The 17,878-nt window shown below is 45.5% G+C and overlaps 2 protein-coding genes across 7 annotated transcripts in view; one reads left to right on the forward strand and one right to left on the reverse strand.

The window, feature by feature from the left end:
* Positions 1 to 780: 780 nt before the first annotated feature.
* On the reverse strand, positions 781 to 12,921 carry LOC112217021 (vezatin). 6 transcript variants are annotated; one of them, XM_024377240.2, is made up of 13 exons: positions 11,929 to 12,351; positions 10,608 to 10,745; positions 7,200 to 7,289; positions 6,877 to 7,061; positions 6,438 to 6,722; positions 5,779 to 5,931; positions 5,410 to 5,557; positions 4,806 to 5,155; positions 3,967 to 4,160; positions 3,435 to 3,535; positions 3,083 to 3,290; positions 2,745 to 2,974; positions 781 to 2,633 (listed from the first exon to the last, which is right to left on the reverse strand). In XM_024377240.2, exons 1-13 carry the CDS (start codon positions 11,968 to 11,970, stop codon positions 2,424 to 2,426), a joined length of 2,334 nt encoding a protein of 777 aa, XP_024233008.1. In that variant the 5' UTR covers positions 11,971 to 12,351; the 3' UTR covers positions 781 to 2,423. The 6 variants fall into 6 exon arrangements, with proteins under 6 accessions (XP_024233008.1, XP_024233010.1, XP_024233006.1 ...); XM_024377242.2 differs by lacking the exon at positions 11,929 to 12,351 and adding an exon at positions 12,359 to 12,921 and having other exon boundaries at positions 781 to 2,974; positions 5,779 to 5,919; XM_024377238.2 differs by lacking the exon at positions 11,929 to 12,351 and adding an exon at positions 12,359 to 12,921 and having other exon boundaries at positions 781 to 2,974.
* Positions 12,904 to 17,878, forward strand: part of LOC112217198 (FYVE, RhoGEF and PH domain-containing protein 6-like) — a 28,618-nt gene continuing 23,643 nt past the window's right edge. The window contains 1 exon segment of the mRNA XM_042299984.1: positions 12,904 to 12,913. Coding sequence (XP_042155918.1) covers positions 12,904 to 12,913 — 10 coding nt within the window.

The following is a 17,878-nucleotide window of genomic DNA, read 5'->3' on the forward strand; positions in this document are numbered from 1 at the left end:
GACACACACTACTGCTCTGTTTGGTCTCAATATGGCTTTTGCAGTCTGAATATGGACATTTTTTGCTCTGCCCCTAATAATTGTTTTATTTTAACTTTATTTTACTAGGCAAGTCAGTTAAGAACAAATTCTTATTTTCAATGACGGCCTAGGAACAGTGGGTTAACTGCCTGTTCAGGGGCAGAACGACAGATTTGTACCTTGTCAGCTCAGGGATTTGAACTTGCAACCTTTCGGTTACTACTCCAACGCTCTAACCACTAGGCTACCTCCTTCTGTACTTCCACACCAGGGGAAACCATCCTCATTAAGTATGTCAGACAGCCCTCTCTCTTTCTGTTCTCCAGCAGCCTGTCTAGCATGGACTGATTGGGTTTGTGTTTCACCGGGTGGCTGATACTAGGGCACACACTCACACAGGGACACAGAAGAAAGCTAGAGGGGCTGTTTGGTCTACCTCAGACAGACCAATGAGGTTTCAGTTTCACAGACACACACTAATTGTATAGGAAGTTAACCTGGGACTATTCACAACAGCTAAATGCTTTTAAATGTGTGAGAGACGTGTGTGTGTCTATGCCCTGGGTCAGGATCTACATGTGGTACAGGGATCACCAGCTGTTCTAGGTCAGACATATTTGGGACTCCACAAAAGGTCAGGTAACCCTCACACTACCCTGACTTTAACCCCCTTCCCCCTGGGGTTAGGGTCAGTCTCAGGCAGCTGAGAGAGACAGGGAGTAAGAAAGAGACCGATATAAAAAGAGAGACACAGTCAGCTCCAGAATAGCATTTTATTTGACAAATGAAATGCAGGAGGGACAGAACTCACTTCAGGATGTGGACATATGGGGGACGGCTGGAAGGCAAGACAAGGCAGACACGGTGAGGGGGCAGACATCCTCGGACAAACACAAGTGGAATCATCTGTGCAGTCAATAAGCACATGCTGTCCTTCGATCATCACTCTAATTAATTGTAATCAATGATAGTAGCATTCCAGGACACTCCGTAAAACTGTCCCAAACCAATAGAGTTGGATCATATTATTCTATATTCTAGTGAGTATTATGGAAACACAGATGCTGAGACCGGGGATAGAGAATTTATTTGTATTTTTTAAATGTAACCTTTAACTAGGCAAGTCAGTTAACAACAAATTCTTATTTACAATGACTGCTTACCGGGGAACAGTATTTCATAGTAGGTGCAGTAGGGGTGGCATGAGGTAGTACAACACTTTCCCTCAATAATCACCCAGTTGTCATCCCCTCATGGCCTCTTCATTGGGGCATCATTGATCCTGTATCCTGCATTAGATGAGCACTTGACAAGACCATTGGGGAAATAAGCACTGTGAATGTGCTTGGTTCATTAGTGGATGGGGATGAATTTCATTTCACAGCAATCCACTGCCTGACCATATTCATCTCTCAAATAAAAACACACAATATGTAAAAATATTTCCAAATCTGGTAGGCTAGTCCATTTTACCAGGTCAACTATGTCCACCCTTCTCTCCGACGTCTCCGTCTGCTCATTGGTTGCTGTGGGTTGAGTGACAGATGTTTTAGCCAACACATCTTTGCAGTTATAGGGCCATTCCTAGTGAGGCGGGGAGTGTGTAGAAGTGCAGACTCAGAGGCAGACCAGAAATAAAACAATGGTCAATAAAATAGCATTGCTCTGCTGTCTTTGAAATGTACCTCTCCTTCCCCTTTTACAGTGTGGTGTGTGTATAGTAACATCTTACATTCAGCCCTCGGTCAGTGATTCAGTACCTGAGCATTCTTCCCTGGGCAGCCGTGCGCACGTTCAATAGAGCAACCACGCATCAGACTCTGCCTGTCAATACAGGAGTCATATAGTGAGTGATGTAGTAAAATGTATAATAATCATTTAGCTAATTAGGCTTTTTGACTCAGACATCAATATGCTAAACTATTAGACAATGTTGACATACCACGGAAAGGTACTGGTCAATAGTTAGAGACAATGTAATTGATGCTATAACCAAGTCTCTCTGCCTCCAATAGCTACAGGGGATCCTTAGGGTTAAACTGAAGACCTTGTGACGGTGAGGTCAGAGTTTGTCTTGTGGTTCTGGTACCTGAGTAGCACAGGAGAGCGGCCAGAGGGGGATTGTGGGTAAAGTATGGACACATGGATGGAGGAGTGTAACAGAAAGTGGTGTAGTGTAGTGCTCTTCTTAAAACTCACTCAGACGTCACATACACACACACAATGCTCTCTCACCCAATCATGCACACACAGATGAAGACATGACAGAGAGCCATGGATCCAAGGAAACGGACAGCCGCAGTAAATAACCCAGGAGTGGGTTCAGACATAAATACAGGAACCCTGGCTGTCTGTCCATAACTGTTCTGTTCAAAGCTCCGTAAAGCAGGAGGGTTTAGACTCTAGTTCTTCTCACATGTCTGCCCATCAGGCAGCGAACGCTTCTCTCCCTCATCCTCTTCTCCGCTGTCTCCAAATGTCTGCTCCTCCATGTTGGCGAAAGTGTGCGAACGTGCCGCCACCTGGGCGGCGAGGGCGGAATTAAAGCTGAGCGCCGCCGAGCCGTGTAGTTCCGTCAGCCTGTCCATCACCGTGATGGCGGGGATCCGGGGCTGCAATAGAAGGTCAGGCCCGTTTAGTCCTGCCCCCTGGTCCGGCAGCCCGTCATATTGGTAGAGTTGCGCCCCGCCCGGGACTGAACCTTCACCCTCCTCCCCCTTTACCTCCGCCTCATCACAGCAGAACTCTGTAAGTGCTTTTTCCTCTGCCTCTGTGAGGGGGCGCTCGTCCCCGACCCAGTCTTCCTCCTCCTCGTCGTACAGCCTTTCCGATAGGTTGTTTCCCTCAACAACACCTGGTTTGGCCACGCCCACAAGTGTCAGAATGTCCAATGAGTCGGAGGGTGTCTGAGATGCTATAGAAGTTTCCGCGGAAACTATAGGCATCACCGCCGCTAGGAGACAAAATAAACACATCATTCAATGACCACATGAAATGAGAGACAGAGAACTAAAGGAGCGGCAGAGGCAGAGAGGTGCATCGTGGGTAGGCGGAGCGAGACCTTGGTCGTTGAAGAGCAGCTGTTTCCACTTCCTCCTCTCGCCCTCGGATGCCCGCTGGCCCAGCACAGCTTTGAGCTCCGATAGGACGCGCCGAGACTCCTCCCTCTCCCGCCGGTGGCGCTCTCGTTCCTCGGGAGACAGCATGTCAACCACCGACCCCGCCCACCCATTCTCATCCTCAGAGTCCGACACGTACGCTTCCAGCTCCTGGCCAATCAGAGGGCAGGAAAGACCCATTACACATAAAGACACACACTACAGGCACCTAGTTGAGTGTGTGTGTGTGTGTGTGTGTGTGTGTGTGTGTGTGTGTGTGTGTGTAGATCCACAGTGAGTGGTGAGGTTCAGTACCTGCTCCTCAGGCACAGGGTCCCTGTCCAGGATGAGGGTGTAGGTTGGGGCAGGGGTGCATGGCACAGGAGGGAGACACTGCTTTGGACCATCAGGAGTTCCTGAAAGAGAAAGGATGCATAGAATGTATTACACACAAACACTCAAATGGAGACACACCACTCTAGGCAATTATCTGTTTGCTTAAACTGTGTATCAGATCTCCTGAGTCAGTCAACCTGCTCACAAAGAGTAGACCTCTAAAACGTGCTGAAACAGTCTGTGGTGAAACTAGGCCATTGTTCCCTCCCTCCCATCCCTGCGAGGTCTGGTTCTGATCCTATATTTGAAGGAGCCACTTCCTCACTGACTCTGAATAGTCTCTGGGCTGTGCAGGGGGAGTACTGACTAAAAATAACCCTTCCACTGTAACCATGGAAACCGGGGGGGGGTCCAGTATTCAGGCCCAATATCAGGGCCTGTCACCTCTCAACCGGTCAGCTGCGTTAACTGCCTAAGCCTAAAAAAGGTAGTGTGTGTGTGTGTTCTTCACCTGGGCAGGTGTTAGCTCTCCTCAGCATGCGCTCCACTTGGCCCACAGTGTCCTCCCAGCATCCGGCGCTGGCCTGCATGTGGGGCTGCAGGCGGCCGAGACGCTCCTGGAGGTCCTGGTAGCCCTCCACAGTCACCTCCATCGCCTCCTTCGTCACCATCAGCTTCTCCAGGTCATCCTCCAGGATAATCATCCTAGTGGTGGGAAGAGGTGGTGAGATGAGGGGAGAAGGGGATGGGGCGAGTGGGGTAAGGAAAGGGGGCTAAAGGCATCCGCATGCTTCCCAGCCGAAACAGTGACCACATTTTGTGACGCTTTAGTTCATTTCGGACGTCAGCACACAAAAAATGTTCTCAAGGCAAGCCGAAGTCTACGCCCCTTCGTAAGAGATTGGTCAACAATAGGGATTCTTCGATACAGTTTCTGTTGTCATTCAACGAGACATTCATTCATGGACATTTTTTCATTGAGAAATACTGCACCAAACATCTTAGTTAGATGTAAAATTGTGTGACTAAGATCTCCTCTGCAAAAACGACAAAATTAATGACAGATTTCTTGAGCTATCTTACATTCATGTAGACTATTTGAGGAAGTGTGTACTGGCTACGGCATCTCAAAATGGACAAAATACTATTGACGCTTTTTTTCACGTTTTTCAAGAGAAGGTCCTTTAAGGGAGTATGCAAGCACTCTCGTTCATTTCACCGAGCCGAGTTCGGCTATGCACCAGCCGAACTGAAGAATACTGACGCCTGTAGAGGGCTGAGGAGGGTATGGAGTAACAGGTGTTAGGGTTAGGAGGGCGAGGGTTGAGTAAGGGGTTAGGTTTGACTCACTCGTTGAGCAGGGCCCTGAGATGCAGCTGCAGGCTGCGTACAGACGTGTGCAGTGTGTTGAGCTCTCTGCATTTCTGCTGAGCGCGCCCCACCCTGTCCGAGCCCTGCGTCCGGCGCTGCGTCTCAAAGTACCGGTGGAACTCGTAGCTACGCTGCATGTCGCCCAGGCAACCGGCCAGGGCACCGTGGAGAGGCTGTGTCACCGTGGCAACAGAGCGGTGTATGGGCAGAGGAGGGGTTCCACCTTTGACCCAATCTTCCCTGGGCTCCTCCAGTCGTCGTGGTGACAGCAGCAGGGCCAATCGGCGGAAACATTCTGAGCTCTGCCCCACCCACAACTGGAACAGCACCTGCAGGACAGAAAATCCACAGGGACAAACAGAGTAGCTAACACCCTCACTCTGACAATGACCCTCATTTCACCTATTGACCTGCATCTAAATGATCTCTTCCTTCTATCTTTCTCAGCATGTTTCTCTTCTACTCTTTCTTCCACTATCTATATAAAAGCAAGTTCTCCATCCCAAATCTAACCCAATCTCATCTTCCTTCCTTCCATCTCTCTCCCTCCCTCCCTCTCGTGGTTCAGGTAGGTGGGTCTTACCTTGAGGGCAGGGAGGCTGTAGTCATCGGTGAGCTCCTGTGCCTCCTCGTCAGTCAGGTGCTCTGTCCCCAGGCCCATCCCCAGCTCCTTCAGAGGCACCGCAGACACGTAGTTGGTCACATTGTCGATCTCAGAGTTCAGGGGGTACGTGGGTACTAGTTAAGGAGCCATCAGCTCACAGATTGACACTCATATATTAAATGACGCGCCAATTGGTCAAACAGAATATATCCTCTAACAGACATTCACTCAAGTGTAACACCAAAGGGTTACTGGTAGAAATCAACCTTTAGTGCTTGCATTGTTTAATTCCTGCATAAGTTGAGTCTGGCAATACCCCCCGTCTCTGAGTGTGTGTGTGAAGGATATGCTTTGAGCATGTGGCAGGTGGCTCGGCGGGAGGCTCTGAAGGCCGAGCGGAGCGCCCGGTACACCGCCTTCCGCAGGCCAATCAGCTGCTGCCCCCGTGGCCCCAGCCCCGCCCTACTAAAGGAGCTGGCCGCACTCACCCTGTCGAGCAGACTTGACAAGTGAAATGTGATACAACTGTGCAAACGTCCCAGAGAGGCAGGGAAGCACACGCAACACGACATGCTAACAACATGCTAATAACACGTTTATGACAGACAACAGGACAGGCTAACACGCTAACAACATATGACACGGTTATGACAAAATGCTATCACAAAACAAAGATGATAAAAGATGAAGACATATACAGTGACAATACTGTCCTACCGACAATACTACAGACACTGAACAGTGAAACAGAGGGCAGGGCAGAGATAGGTAAAAAGTGGGCCCTTCAGGTAATGATAAACTAAGATAATAATAGATACTAGCCTAAGTGCTAATCTTATAGTTGGGGAGATGAAAGTGCTAGTGGGTGAAAGTGGACAGCAACGTTAAGGACAGAGTATGTAACTCACAGCAGGGTTAGCATGTACACTTACAATATGAGTAGGAAGGTGAGGATGCACACTCCCACTATGGATGAAGTAGATAGATAGATCAAATGGTCCACTTACAGGGTGAACCCTCGAGAGATGACCTCTGTCTCCTGTAGTAGTCTCAGGGACTTGCGGGCCAGGCTGGTCAGAGCCTTACTGTTCAGCGCCATGGTCTGCAGCTCGGAGGCCTGGGTGTGTGCTGCTCTCTGCATCCTCCCCTGTCTCAACAGCCCCGCCCCTCGCAGACCCACCCAGCACATGACTGCAGCACACCACGGGATCACAGCCAGAGACCAGGCCCCGGCAGAGAGAGAGGACAGGCCTAGTAACACTGCAGCCAGGCCCACCAGCACTGCTACGTCCCTGAGAGAGAAGAGAAGAGGAGAGAGAAAGAAAGAAAGAGAGAGAAAGAAAGAAAAAAACAAGATAGAAGGAGATGGAATGTTAGTGTCTGCTGTGTGTACATGTAGATATTTATATGTGTCTGACTATGTTAGGATCTGTGTTTGGGGCGTACCACTGCGAGGGTGAGGCGAGGAGGCGCGGGCAGGGCAGGGAGTTGTCTCGTCTGGGTGAGCCGGAAGGCGAGGCGCCCAGGGTGAGCAGGCTGGGGTCTAACAGCTCGATCAGCTCCACATCCTCCTGGAGCAACACATCCTGGTCCAGGATACACCGCACCGCATACTGGCCAAACACACAGTCCTATAGGGAGGGCGAGAGAGAGATGGCGGGAGGGAGAGGAAGAGGACACAGAGAGAAAGAATATAAGAACATGTGTCTTTGAGATGAAGTCACTTAAAGTTCTATGGTTAGTCCCATGATTTCCATGGTGACCCTTACCAGCTGCTGCTCCAGCATATGGGCCGAGGCAGCCTGGTGGAACGGGCTCCGCCTCCACAAGGCATCAGCCAATCTCCGTAGACGTCCTCCCTGCCAATAACACAGAGGAGGATGGGTCAGGCGGGGAAGAGACTGGAGCTAATAAGGGGGACAGAGTAATCAACCAGGCATAATTCTGCAAATTAATAAGTCACACATCCTTCATACGAACAGCAGACGACACAGCCTACTACACCTGTGAGAGCAAACTGGGGAATGAGCTCTGGCCATCAACCACAAATAATGCTCATGACAGACACACACACAGAGGCCACATTCCTAAGAAACGTTTTCTTCATTCCAGGGCATATCCCAGGAAATAGGCTCTTTAAGACACCAACAATGGGTGACTGATTGTGTGTGTGTCGACTCCCCCCCAACACACTCCTATATACACAAACACCCTCCATTCCCCTAGTTGATTGTCTGCCAGGCACCAATAGGAGATTCACTGTAAACAAACAAAGTAAACAGAATTATATTCTAATCACTAGCAAACGAACAGAGTAATTATAAGCATTCCAACTAAATTGTACAATTTAATATGCTGCTATTAACCAAATAATTCTCAAAAATGTCTCTATTAGAAATCCTGATCCCCTTCATTTAGCCATAAGTGTGAAGAGTGAGTGAATTAAAATAACTACAGCGTGTGACACAATCTAATGAGAATAGCTTATTTTCCTCTCAGTATTTTCTATCCCTTGGGAAAGTTGCAGTACTATCACTTACAGTCATTGGCACTATCAGTATCAGACAACATCACCAATAAGGAGGCATATTTCAGTCCCTAATGGCAGCCTATTCCCTATATATAGTGTGCTATTTTTGACCCAGGCCTGTAGGGATTCAGCGTTCCAGCCAGGCTACAGTTGCTCATGAATAAGTTTCCACTCGGTAAAGGTCTAAGATCAGCTAACCCTCTCCCAATCCTAACCTTAACCATTAGTGTGGAAAATGCTAAACTGAACTAAGATCAGCATCTACGGGCAACTTCACCCTTACTATTTATCCAGACTGGCCTGGGTGTGTTTTCTACCCTGACTTTCTGTTATTGGGAGTTTGGGACGCAGTGTGTTATTGGTCAGCAGGCTGCAGGGCTATTGATTATGAGTCTGAGCTGCAGGACTGGGTGTTCACGCTACACTGACCAACCACAGCAGGAACAGAACATGGCATCTAAACCACCCCCCAGAGAGAGTGTGTGTTAGTCGTAAAGGGGGAGGCCCATGTAGGCGTTTTCATTCTCTACTACTCACTCATCTCAATCTAATATCCCCCATCCAAACATTAAGGCAGGAGACAGAGACGGGCCACACAGAAAAAGCACACACAGACAGCAGAATGCAAACAGTGACACAAACAACCAAAACATCACTAGGAAGTACAGTTCATTTTCTGGTCCTGTCTTGCTCCTTCTCTTTAGTATTCCGCTGGCGTCATCCAGAGGAACATTCCCGAGTCTTTGTGCTCCCCGTCTGCCGTGTGAGAGAATGGAAAAAAAAATACTCTGCAAAGACGTGTTAGTGTGAGAGCGACTCAGAGAGAGAGAGAGAGTGAGAGAGAGAGAGAGAGAGAAAGGGTAGGGGGAGTGAAAGAGGAAGAGAGACTGTGACATTATGTATGTGTTCTAAATCTTGAAGCCATATTGCCATAAAACAATCCTCAACGCTTGATCTTCTCTCCATCTCACTCTCTTATGACTCCAGGATTTGAAGGAGACTAGGCAGGCTGGCAGTGAAGTTTTTTTATTGCCAATAAACTTCAACTAACCTCGTCCTGCCTTCTCTCTCTTCAGTTAGCGGTCTCGTCGTGACTTATGTGACATGACACATGCAAAAAGGCAATATATATATTCCCATTGGTAGAGTCAGAAGGAAATTGTGGCACAAAGAACCTTTATTCAGATGGCACACTGACAGTTTCCCATATTTCTCATCCTCTTGCCTTAATAACCTAATTTGATGTCATACAATGCTCTGGTCTAGTGTGACATTTATTTCTGTAAAATAACATCAATGTGCCCCACGTGCCATCAAACATTTTGGAAATCCTATTTCATTCACAAATGTGGATGATTTTCAGGCCCAGTGTGTGCTAAACAGGCCCAGTGTGTGCTGAACAGGCCCAGTGTATGATAAAAAGGAGCAGATAACCAGTGTTGGCCTCGGACTGTCTGGAAATCAAATATCCACCAGGCAATCGTCCATGTTAACAGGCGCGCACACACACACACCTCTATCTGGGCTACAGGAAGTTGGACAAGGAATAATCATATCTTTGCCATTAACCCATAGGAATCCCCATCCAGTTGACTACTTGAAAATGGTGGATGATGGCAATGCCCAATAACAAAGTCCATGTTTAAACGGGTTATATCCATGACGGGTTATATCCTCTATGAGAATCATTCCCAAACGCTCCTCCGAATAACAGGCTCTCGGAGAGGAAGCATGACGCGGACGGACGGAAAGTTCTTGGAGGAGGCTAATGTGACATAATTTCCTGTCCCTCATGGGAATAAATACAGAAACAGGAAAAGGAATGCACTCAGTCATGTGACCAGAACCCTGAAACATGAATGCATACTGTACAGCAGCAGAGTATTATTAGCAAAGAGCTATGATTGTACATATTACAGTACATATCACACAAGCCACTCACACCACAGAGTTTTATTTGATCTTCATTTAACTAGGCAAGTCAGTTAAGAACAAATTCTTATTTTCAATGACAGCCTAAGAACACTGGGTTAACTGCCTTGTTCAGGGGCAGAACAACAGATTTGTACCTTGTCAGCTTGGGGATTTGAACTTGCAACCTTTCGGTTACTAGCCCAATGCTCTAACCACTAGGCTACCCTGCCACCCCACATACACAATGCACTCCAGGTATCAGTAATCTAATTAAGCCCCAATGAATGGGAATGAAAATATATCTGAGAGAGCGAGAGACTCTTCCTTTTACAGAGTTTCCTAAACAAGACAAGGAATTCCCCTCAGCACTAATAGAGAAACTTGACCAAATAGACAGACCCTATCCCTGGAATAGGGGACAATAGTGTGTGTGTGTGGAACAGACAAATACCTTGCTCTGAATCTGTTGCTTTCTTTCCTCCATGATCCCTGTCTTGTCTGTCTGTCTGCCAGCCGTGTATGAGTGTGAATGAGTGAGTGTGTGTGATATGTTTCATTGTTTGGAATCAATAGCAGATGTAATTACTTTCTGTCTGCCTGCATGAATGTACAGTGAGTTGGTCAAGCACACACATACAACACCCCAAGGCTATGGAATCATCCTTATGGTAGCAGTGAGGGGTGTTTGAGTGTGTGTGTGTGTGTGTGTGTGTGTGGGGGGGGGGTCACTCACTGTGGGTTTGGACAAGCTGTCCTGGAGGGAGGTCGTAGTCACCTCTCCTCCTCCACATTCGTCCTCCTGAGACACTGTGGGACATGACTCAAAGTCTGTGTGTCCTAGATCATGCAGGTAGTGGAAGAGCGGAGAGTTCTGGAAAAAGAGAGAGGGGAGAGTGTGTAGAGAGAGAGGGGGAAGAGAAAAAAAGAGGGTGAAAGGGCAGAAGGAGGATGGGGGAGGAGAGATTTAGACAAATATCCGCTTTTTGTTCACCACTCTTGTCTCTGTTACAGATTTCCCAATACACAGGAAGCTATTCTTAGAAGTGTCACAACCCAGCCGGCACTCCAAGTAGCAGGAAAAGCATCCCTGATCCGCAGTAGCATTACATTCCAATTACCGTCTGGAATCATACACTCATTCTCCACCCTTTCTCCTATTCAACTTGCCATTCCATGCAGATTTCAGTCACGCTCTTTCACACTTGACTTCCATACACAGAGACCTTGATGCTGCGGGCACAACAGCCACTCAGATGACAAGCTAGAAAAGGAAATCATCTATTATCTCTGCTCAAGTCGTGGTCGCCATGGGCAACTAATTGTATTACTGTGTGCAGCTTCTTGTTTTTTATTGATTCACTAGGGTTTTGGGAAACATGGGACGAGTTAGCTAAGGGCTAAACTTCTGCTGAGCAAAGATATGTTAATGTTAAAAGCCTAGTAGAGAACACCCTATGTATGTGTACTACCCATCCCTAAACCTCCCCCTGGCCCTAAGCATCTAGCCTCTTTCAATACCCTTTTCTTAGACCTAATCTGCTCGAAAGTCCATTACTCCAATCCAGCGATGGAATTAAGCACAAACATAATCATCTAAAATCCTTGCATAAAAGAGTGCTCTACATGATTAAGTGTTAAAGCTCATCTTAAAGTGGGACTGGAAGTGTGTGTGTGTGTGTGTGTGTGTGTGTGTGTGTGTGTGTGTGTGTTGCCAGCAGGGGTGCATCACAGGTCAGACTCCCACCTCACATCAGCAAAGTGGGCCTTTTGATCTCTACCTCTCCTCCGTTTGCCCATAGGACAACGTACTGGCACTTGGCACTGGCATAACAACAATTTGCCCACAATTAAGAAAAAAAGAACCAACATTATGAACCAATTTCCCACCAGCTGCCGACGCTCCTCACCCGAAGGATGAGAGAAAACAAAACATCTCCGTGCTTCTACATCTGGAGAGCAAGCCATTTGCATACCTTGATAGATCCACCTATTAATACGTTATCATGATTACACACCCCGATCCAAGCATGACATGGTGGGCTAAAGTTACTCACTTGCATGATCGGACGGTATCGGCGACGTACATGTTGACACATCAGGTGTTTCGAACAACTAACGTTATTCCCTTACTAGTCGCATAAAGCACCACACACTCTCCACGCCAGCTATGATGATGAAACAGCACACTGCCCCATGATAAGAAAAGCTACTTAGCAGTCAGGCAGGATTGGCTAGGCTACACGGCCAATTTAACTCGGATTTATGTCTCAGCTACGCATAACGGGTGTGTAAACGCCAATGGGTAAACGTTTCTCATGGCCATGCTAATAAGCTAGCTAACGTTAGCGAGCCAGCTACTCTGACAGTCTGGTCAACCACGCCAATTTCATCACGCAGAATGAATCAGAAAACCTATACAAACTCGGGCTTGACACACTGCACTACTTGTTAACGGAACATATGCGCCCGAATAAAAACACACACCTCAAATACCACATCTTCATCAAACTCCTCAGTCATTGCTCTCCGCCATCGATATCCAACCGTTACGCATTCTGGGATTGTAGTCGTTTGTAAACGTCAAGAAGTGAAAATTTGAAGCAGTTACTAGCAATTTGCTAGTCCCTGTTAGCTGCGCAAAACAAACTCCTCGGCAAAACAACATTTCCCACAATCCAAATCGCCCAACGCTTCCCCGAGAACCTCGGAGTTCGAGCAGCAGAGACAGGATCCTCCAGTGGTCACGCCGGGCAATGCAACGTCCTCAGCCAGGAGCAAGGGAAGGAAACAGCGCCGTGGACGAAACACGAAACTCCAGAAAACTGGAAAAAGGGGGACTAGAGGAAACAGTTTATTCACGTTTCAGTCGGTGATATAAGCGACATTTTGTTTATTTTTTATGTTGTTTACCTGGTGTTCTTTGAGACTGACTGATAATGGCGCCCGTAAAAGAAAATCCACTAAATTCCGTGCCATCCCATTGAAAGCAAGTTCACTCATGGAGTAAAGAAAGGAGCAAGTCGGGAGTCATGAGCGCAGGTTTGTTTCCTGGATGGCTAAGTAGTTACATTTAGTCGACAAAGCAGTTTATTTGAATGCGTTTGCAGTTTTACCAAGCAAATCCATAAAAGCAAAAACGTCTGTTACTTTTGCAGAAACATAGCCCAGCTTTTTCCAGGTTATTACATTGTAATTACTGTTTTTCACAATGATAACGTTACCTCTCCGAAGGCGTAGTGGCAAAGATGAGCAGTTTCCACCCGCTCATGATTTAGGTTCCCGAGGTTATTACATTGTAATGACTGTTTTTCATAATGATAACGTTACCGCTCCGAATGCGTAGTAGTGGCAAAGATGAGCAGTTTTCACCCGCTCATGATTTAGGGAGAACAGTCATTCTAGTTAGAATACTCCAACAAGAGTACATGCAACACAATTGATGCATCAGCCAAATGCGAAGAGAGAAAGAGAGCGTGTATGAGAGGGCAGATACATTCAGCTCCTTTGTGTAACATCTGCCCTCCTGTTTTGATGTAGTCAGATGCGCAATGGATTTTTTGTTGTTGTTACTTTCAAACATGGTTATATAACCTAAAGCAGCGATTGTCAACCACTTAACCAACGAATTTTCAATCCGTTGGGGCAAAGGGGATTTGGCACTGAAGTTTACAGATTTTTTTCCATGAGTAAGTTAGCTAGAGGGTCATTCAGACTTCATCCACATCCGCTCGGTGAATTCGCTTCTCGTGGTATCGCACTCGCCCGACCAGTCAGTAGTCCTGATCCAGCCCAGTCGAGCAGAAAACGAGGCCATATCCTTTTGGGCATCTCATTATGGATAGTATATAGAGCGCACATCTTTCACAACACACACACACACACAGCCAACTTCAAAACCAGTCAGTGCCATGAAATCTTTCAGGTCATACTCAGCAAAATATTCGATTTTTTTTAAACCAGAGTGAATAGACTAGGACGAGGAGGACGCATGCAGCAAGGTGACACGGGATTCTACTTGGGTTGGTGCCATTGAATCTGAGAGCACTCCACCAAAAATAAACAAGCCAGAAAACTCCAGTCATCACAATGGTTCTCTCACAATTCACAAAATGTAATCCATATAATTGTTGACATATATTTGACATTTGTATCTTAAAGCATAATTGAGAAAACATGCATTGAAGTTGGAATATTTGTGACTTTTTATCCTTACACAAAATAATTTTTCAACCTTATTCTTTAAGACTGTAGGTGCAATTTAGCAAAAGTTGGTGTCATCTGAAGCTTTACGGCTTGCACTGTAATAATAGTAGTCTTTTCATTTCAATTACACCTTCCTTACATACAGTACCAGTCAAAAGTCTGGACACACCTACTCATTCCAGGGTCTTTCTTCATTTTAACTATTTTCTACATTGTAAGAATAATAGTGAAGACATCAAAACTATGAAATAACACATATGGAATCATGTAGTAACCAAAAAAGTGTTAAACAAATCTAAATATATTTTATATTTGAGATTCTTCAAAGTAGCTACCCTTTGCCTTGATGACTGCTTTGCACACTCTTGGCATTCTCTCACATTCTCTCAACCAGCTTCATGAGGTAGTTACCTGGAGTGCATTTCAATTAACAGGTGTGCCTTGTTAAAAGTTAATTTGTGGAATTTCTATCCTTCTTAACCTCTCTGAGATCGTTGGGGATGATGCTAGCGTCCCACCTCGCCAACAGCCAGTGAAATTTCAGGGTGCCAAATTCAAAACAACAGAAATCTCATAATTACAATTCCTCAACCATACAAGTATTTTCCACCATTTTAAAGATACACTTCTCGTTAATCCAACCACAGTGTCCGATTTCAAAAAGGCTTTTCGGCAAAAGCAGAGAGTATCATTATGTTAGGTCAGCAACTAGTCACAGAAAGCATTCAGCCATTTTCCAACCAAAGAGAGGTGTCACAAAAAGCAGAAATATAGATAAAATGAATCACTAACCTTTGACGATCTTCATCAGATGACACTCCCAGGACTCAATGTTACACAATACATGTATGTTTTGTTCGATCAAGTTCATATTTATATCCAAAAACCTCAGTTTACATTGGCGCCATGTTCAGAAATGCCTCCAAAACATCTGGAGAAATTGCAGAGAGCCACATCAAATAACAGAAATACTCATCATACACTTTGATGAAAGATAAATGTTTTACATAGAATTAAAGATAAACTTGTTCTTAATGCAACCGCTGTGTCAGATTTCAAAAAAGCTTTACGACAAAAGCATAATATTCAATAATCTGAGAACAGCGTTCAGCCACAAATGCAAGCCATACAGTTACCTGCCAAATACCGCCTGGTACGGCAACTGCTCCGGCCACAACCGTAAGGCTCTCCAGAGGGTAGTGAGGTCTGCACAACGCATCACCGGGGGCAAACTACCTGCCCTCCAGGACACCTACACCACCCGATGTCACAGGAAGGCCATAAAGATCATCAAGGACAACAACCACCCGAGCCACTGCCTGTTCACCCCGCTATCATCCAAAAGGCGAGGTCAGTACAGGTGCATCAAAGCAGGGACCGAGAGACTGAAAAACAGCTTCTATCTCAAGGCCATCAGACTGTTAAACCGCCACCACTAACATTGAGTGGCTGCTGCCAACACACTGACTCAACTCCAGCCACTGTAATAATGGGAATTGATGGAAAATATATCACTAGCCACTTTAAACAATGCTACTTAATATAATGTTTACATACCCTACATTACTCATCTCATATGTATATGTATATACTGTACTCTATATAATCTACTACATCTTTATGTAATACATGTATCACTAGCCACTTTAAACTATGCCACTTTGTTTACATACCCTACATTACTCATCTCATATATATATACTGTACTCGATACCATCTACTGCATCTTGCCTATGCCGTTCTGTACCATCACTCATTCATATATCTTTATGGTCATATTCTTTATCCCTTTACACTTGTGTGTATAAGGTAGTAGTTTTGGAATTGTTAGGTTAGATTACTCGTTGGTTATTACTGCATTGTCAGAACTAGAAGCACAAGCATTTCGCTACACTCGCATTAACATCTGCTAACCATGTGTATGTGACAAATACATTTGATTTGATTTTGATTTGATTTTTGAATTGTGGAGTCAACAAAAGTCATAAATAGCATTATAAATCTTCATTTACCTTTGCTGATCTTCGTCGGCACTCCCAGGACTCCCACTTCCACAAGAAATGTTCGTTTTGTTCGATTACGTTCATATTTATGTCCAAATACCTCCGTTTTGTTTGCGCGTTTAGTTCACTATTCCAAAGGCACAATGCACGAGCACAAAATCCAGACGAAAAGTCAAAAGAGTTCCATTACAGTTTGTAGAAACATGTCAAACGATGTTTACAATCAATCCTTAGGGTCTTTTTATAATAAATCTTCAATAATATTCCAACCGGACAATAGCGTATTCATTACAGAGGAAAAAGAAGGCATGGAGTGACTGCGCAGTAAACAACTGATTGGCCTCACCCTAGTCCACTTGTTGAAATAGCTCTTATTGGACACCCTTCCACAATAGAAGCCTCAAACAACTTTCTAAAGACTGTTGGCATCTGCTGGAAACCTTGGAAAGTGCAATCTGGCCCCATAGACACTGCATATTGGATAGGCCATCACTTAAATTAAACTACAAACCTCAGATTTCCCACTTCCTGGTTGGATTTGTCTCAGGTTTTCACCTGCCATATGAGTTCTGTTATACTCAAAGACATCATTCAAACAGTTTTAGAAACTTCAGAGTGTTTTCTATTCAATACTACTAATAATATGCATATATTAGCATATTGGACAGAGTAGCAGGCAGTTTACTCTGGGCACCTTATTCATCCAAGCTACTCAATACTGCCCCCCTGTCACCAATAAGTTCATGTGTTTGAGCCAATCAGTTGTGTTGTGACAAGGTAGGGGTGGTATACAGAAGATAGCCCTATTTGATAAAAGACCAAGTCCATATTATGGCAATAACAGCTCAAATAAGCAAAGAGAAAAAACAGTCCATCATTACTTTAAGACAGGTCAATCCAGAAAATTTCAAGAACTTTGAAAGTTTCTTAAAGTGCAGTCGCAAAAACTATCAAGCGCTATGATGAAACTGGCTCTCATGAGGACCGCCACAGAAAATGAGGATGCAGAGTTACCTCTGCTGCAGAGGATAAGTTCATAAGAGTTAACTGCACCCCAGATTGCAGACCAAATAAATGCTTCACAGAGTTCAAGTAACAGACACATCTCAACATCAACCGTTCAGAGAAGACTGTGTGAATCAGGCCTTCATGGTCGAATTGCTGCAAAGAAACCACTACTAAAGGACACCGATAAGAAGAAGAGACTTGCTTGGGCAAAGAAACACGTGCAAATGAACATTAGACCGGTGGAAATTGGTCCTTTGGTCCAAGTTTGAGATTTTTGGTTCCAACCGCCATGTTTTGTGAGACGCAGAGTAGGTGAACGGATGATCTCCGCATGTGTGGTTCCCACCGTGAAGCATTGAGGAGGAGGTGTGATGGTGTTGGGGTTCTTTGCTGGTGACACTGTCAGTGATTAATTTAGAATTCAAGGCACACTTAACAAGCATGGTTACCACAGTATTCTGCAGCGATATGCCATCCCATCTGGTTTGCGCTTATTGGGACTATCATTTGTTTTTCAACAGGACAATGACCCAAAACACACATCCTGGCTGTATAAAGGCTATTTGACCGAGGAGAGTGATGGAGTGCTACAATCACCCGACCTCAACCCAATTGAGATGGTTTGGGATGAGTTGGACCGCAGAGTGAAGATAAAGCAGCCAACAAGTGCTCAGCATCTGTGGGAACTCCTTCAAGACTGTTGTAAAAGCGTTCCTTATGAAGCTGGTTGAGAGAATGCCAAGAGTGTGCAAAGCTGTCATCAAGGCAAAGGGTGGCTACTTTAAAGAAT

This window comes from Oncorhynchus tshawytscha, linkage group LG17, assembly GCF_018296145.1.
Source record: "Oncorhynchus tshawytscha isolate Ot180627B linkage group LG17, Otsh_v2.0, whole genome shotgun sequence".
NCBI lineage: Eukaryota > Metazoa > Chordata > Actinopteri > Salmoniformes > Salmonidae > Oncorhynchus > Oncorhynchus tshawytscha.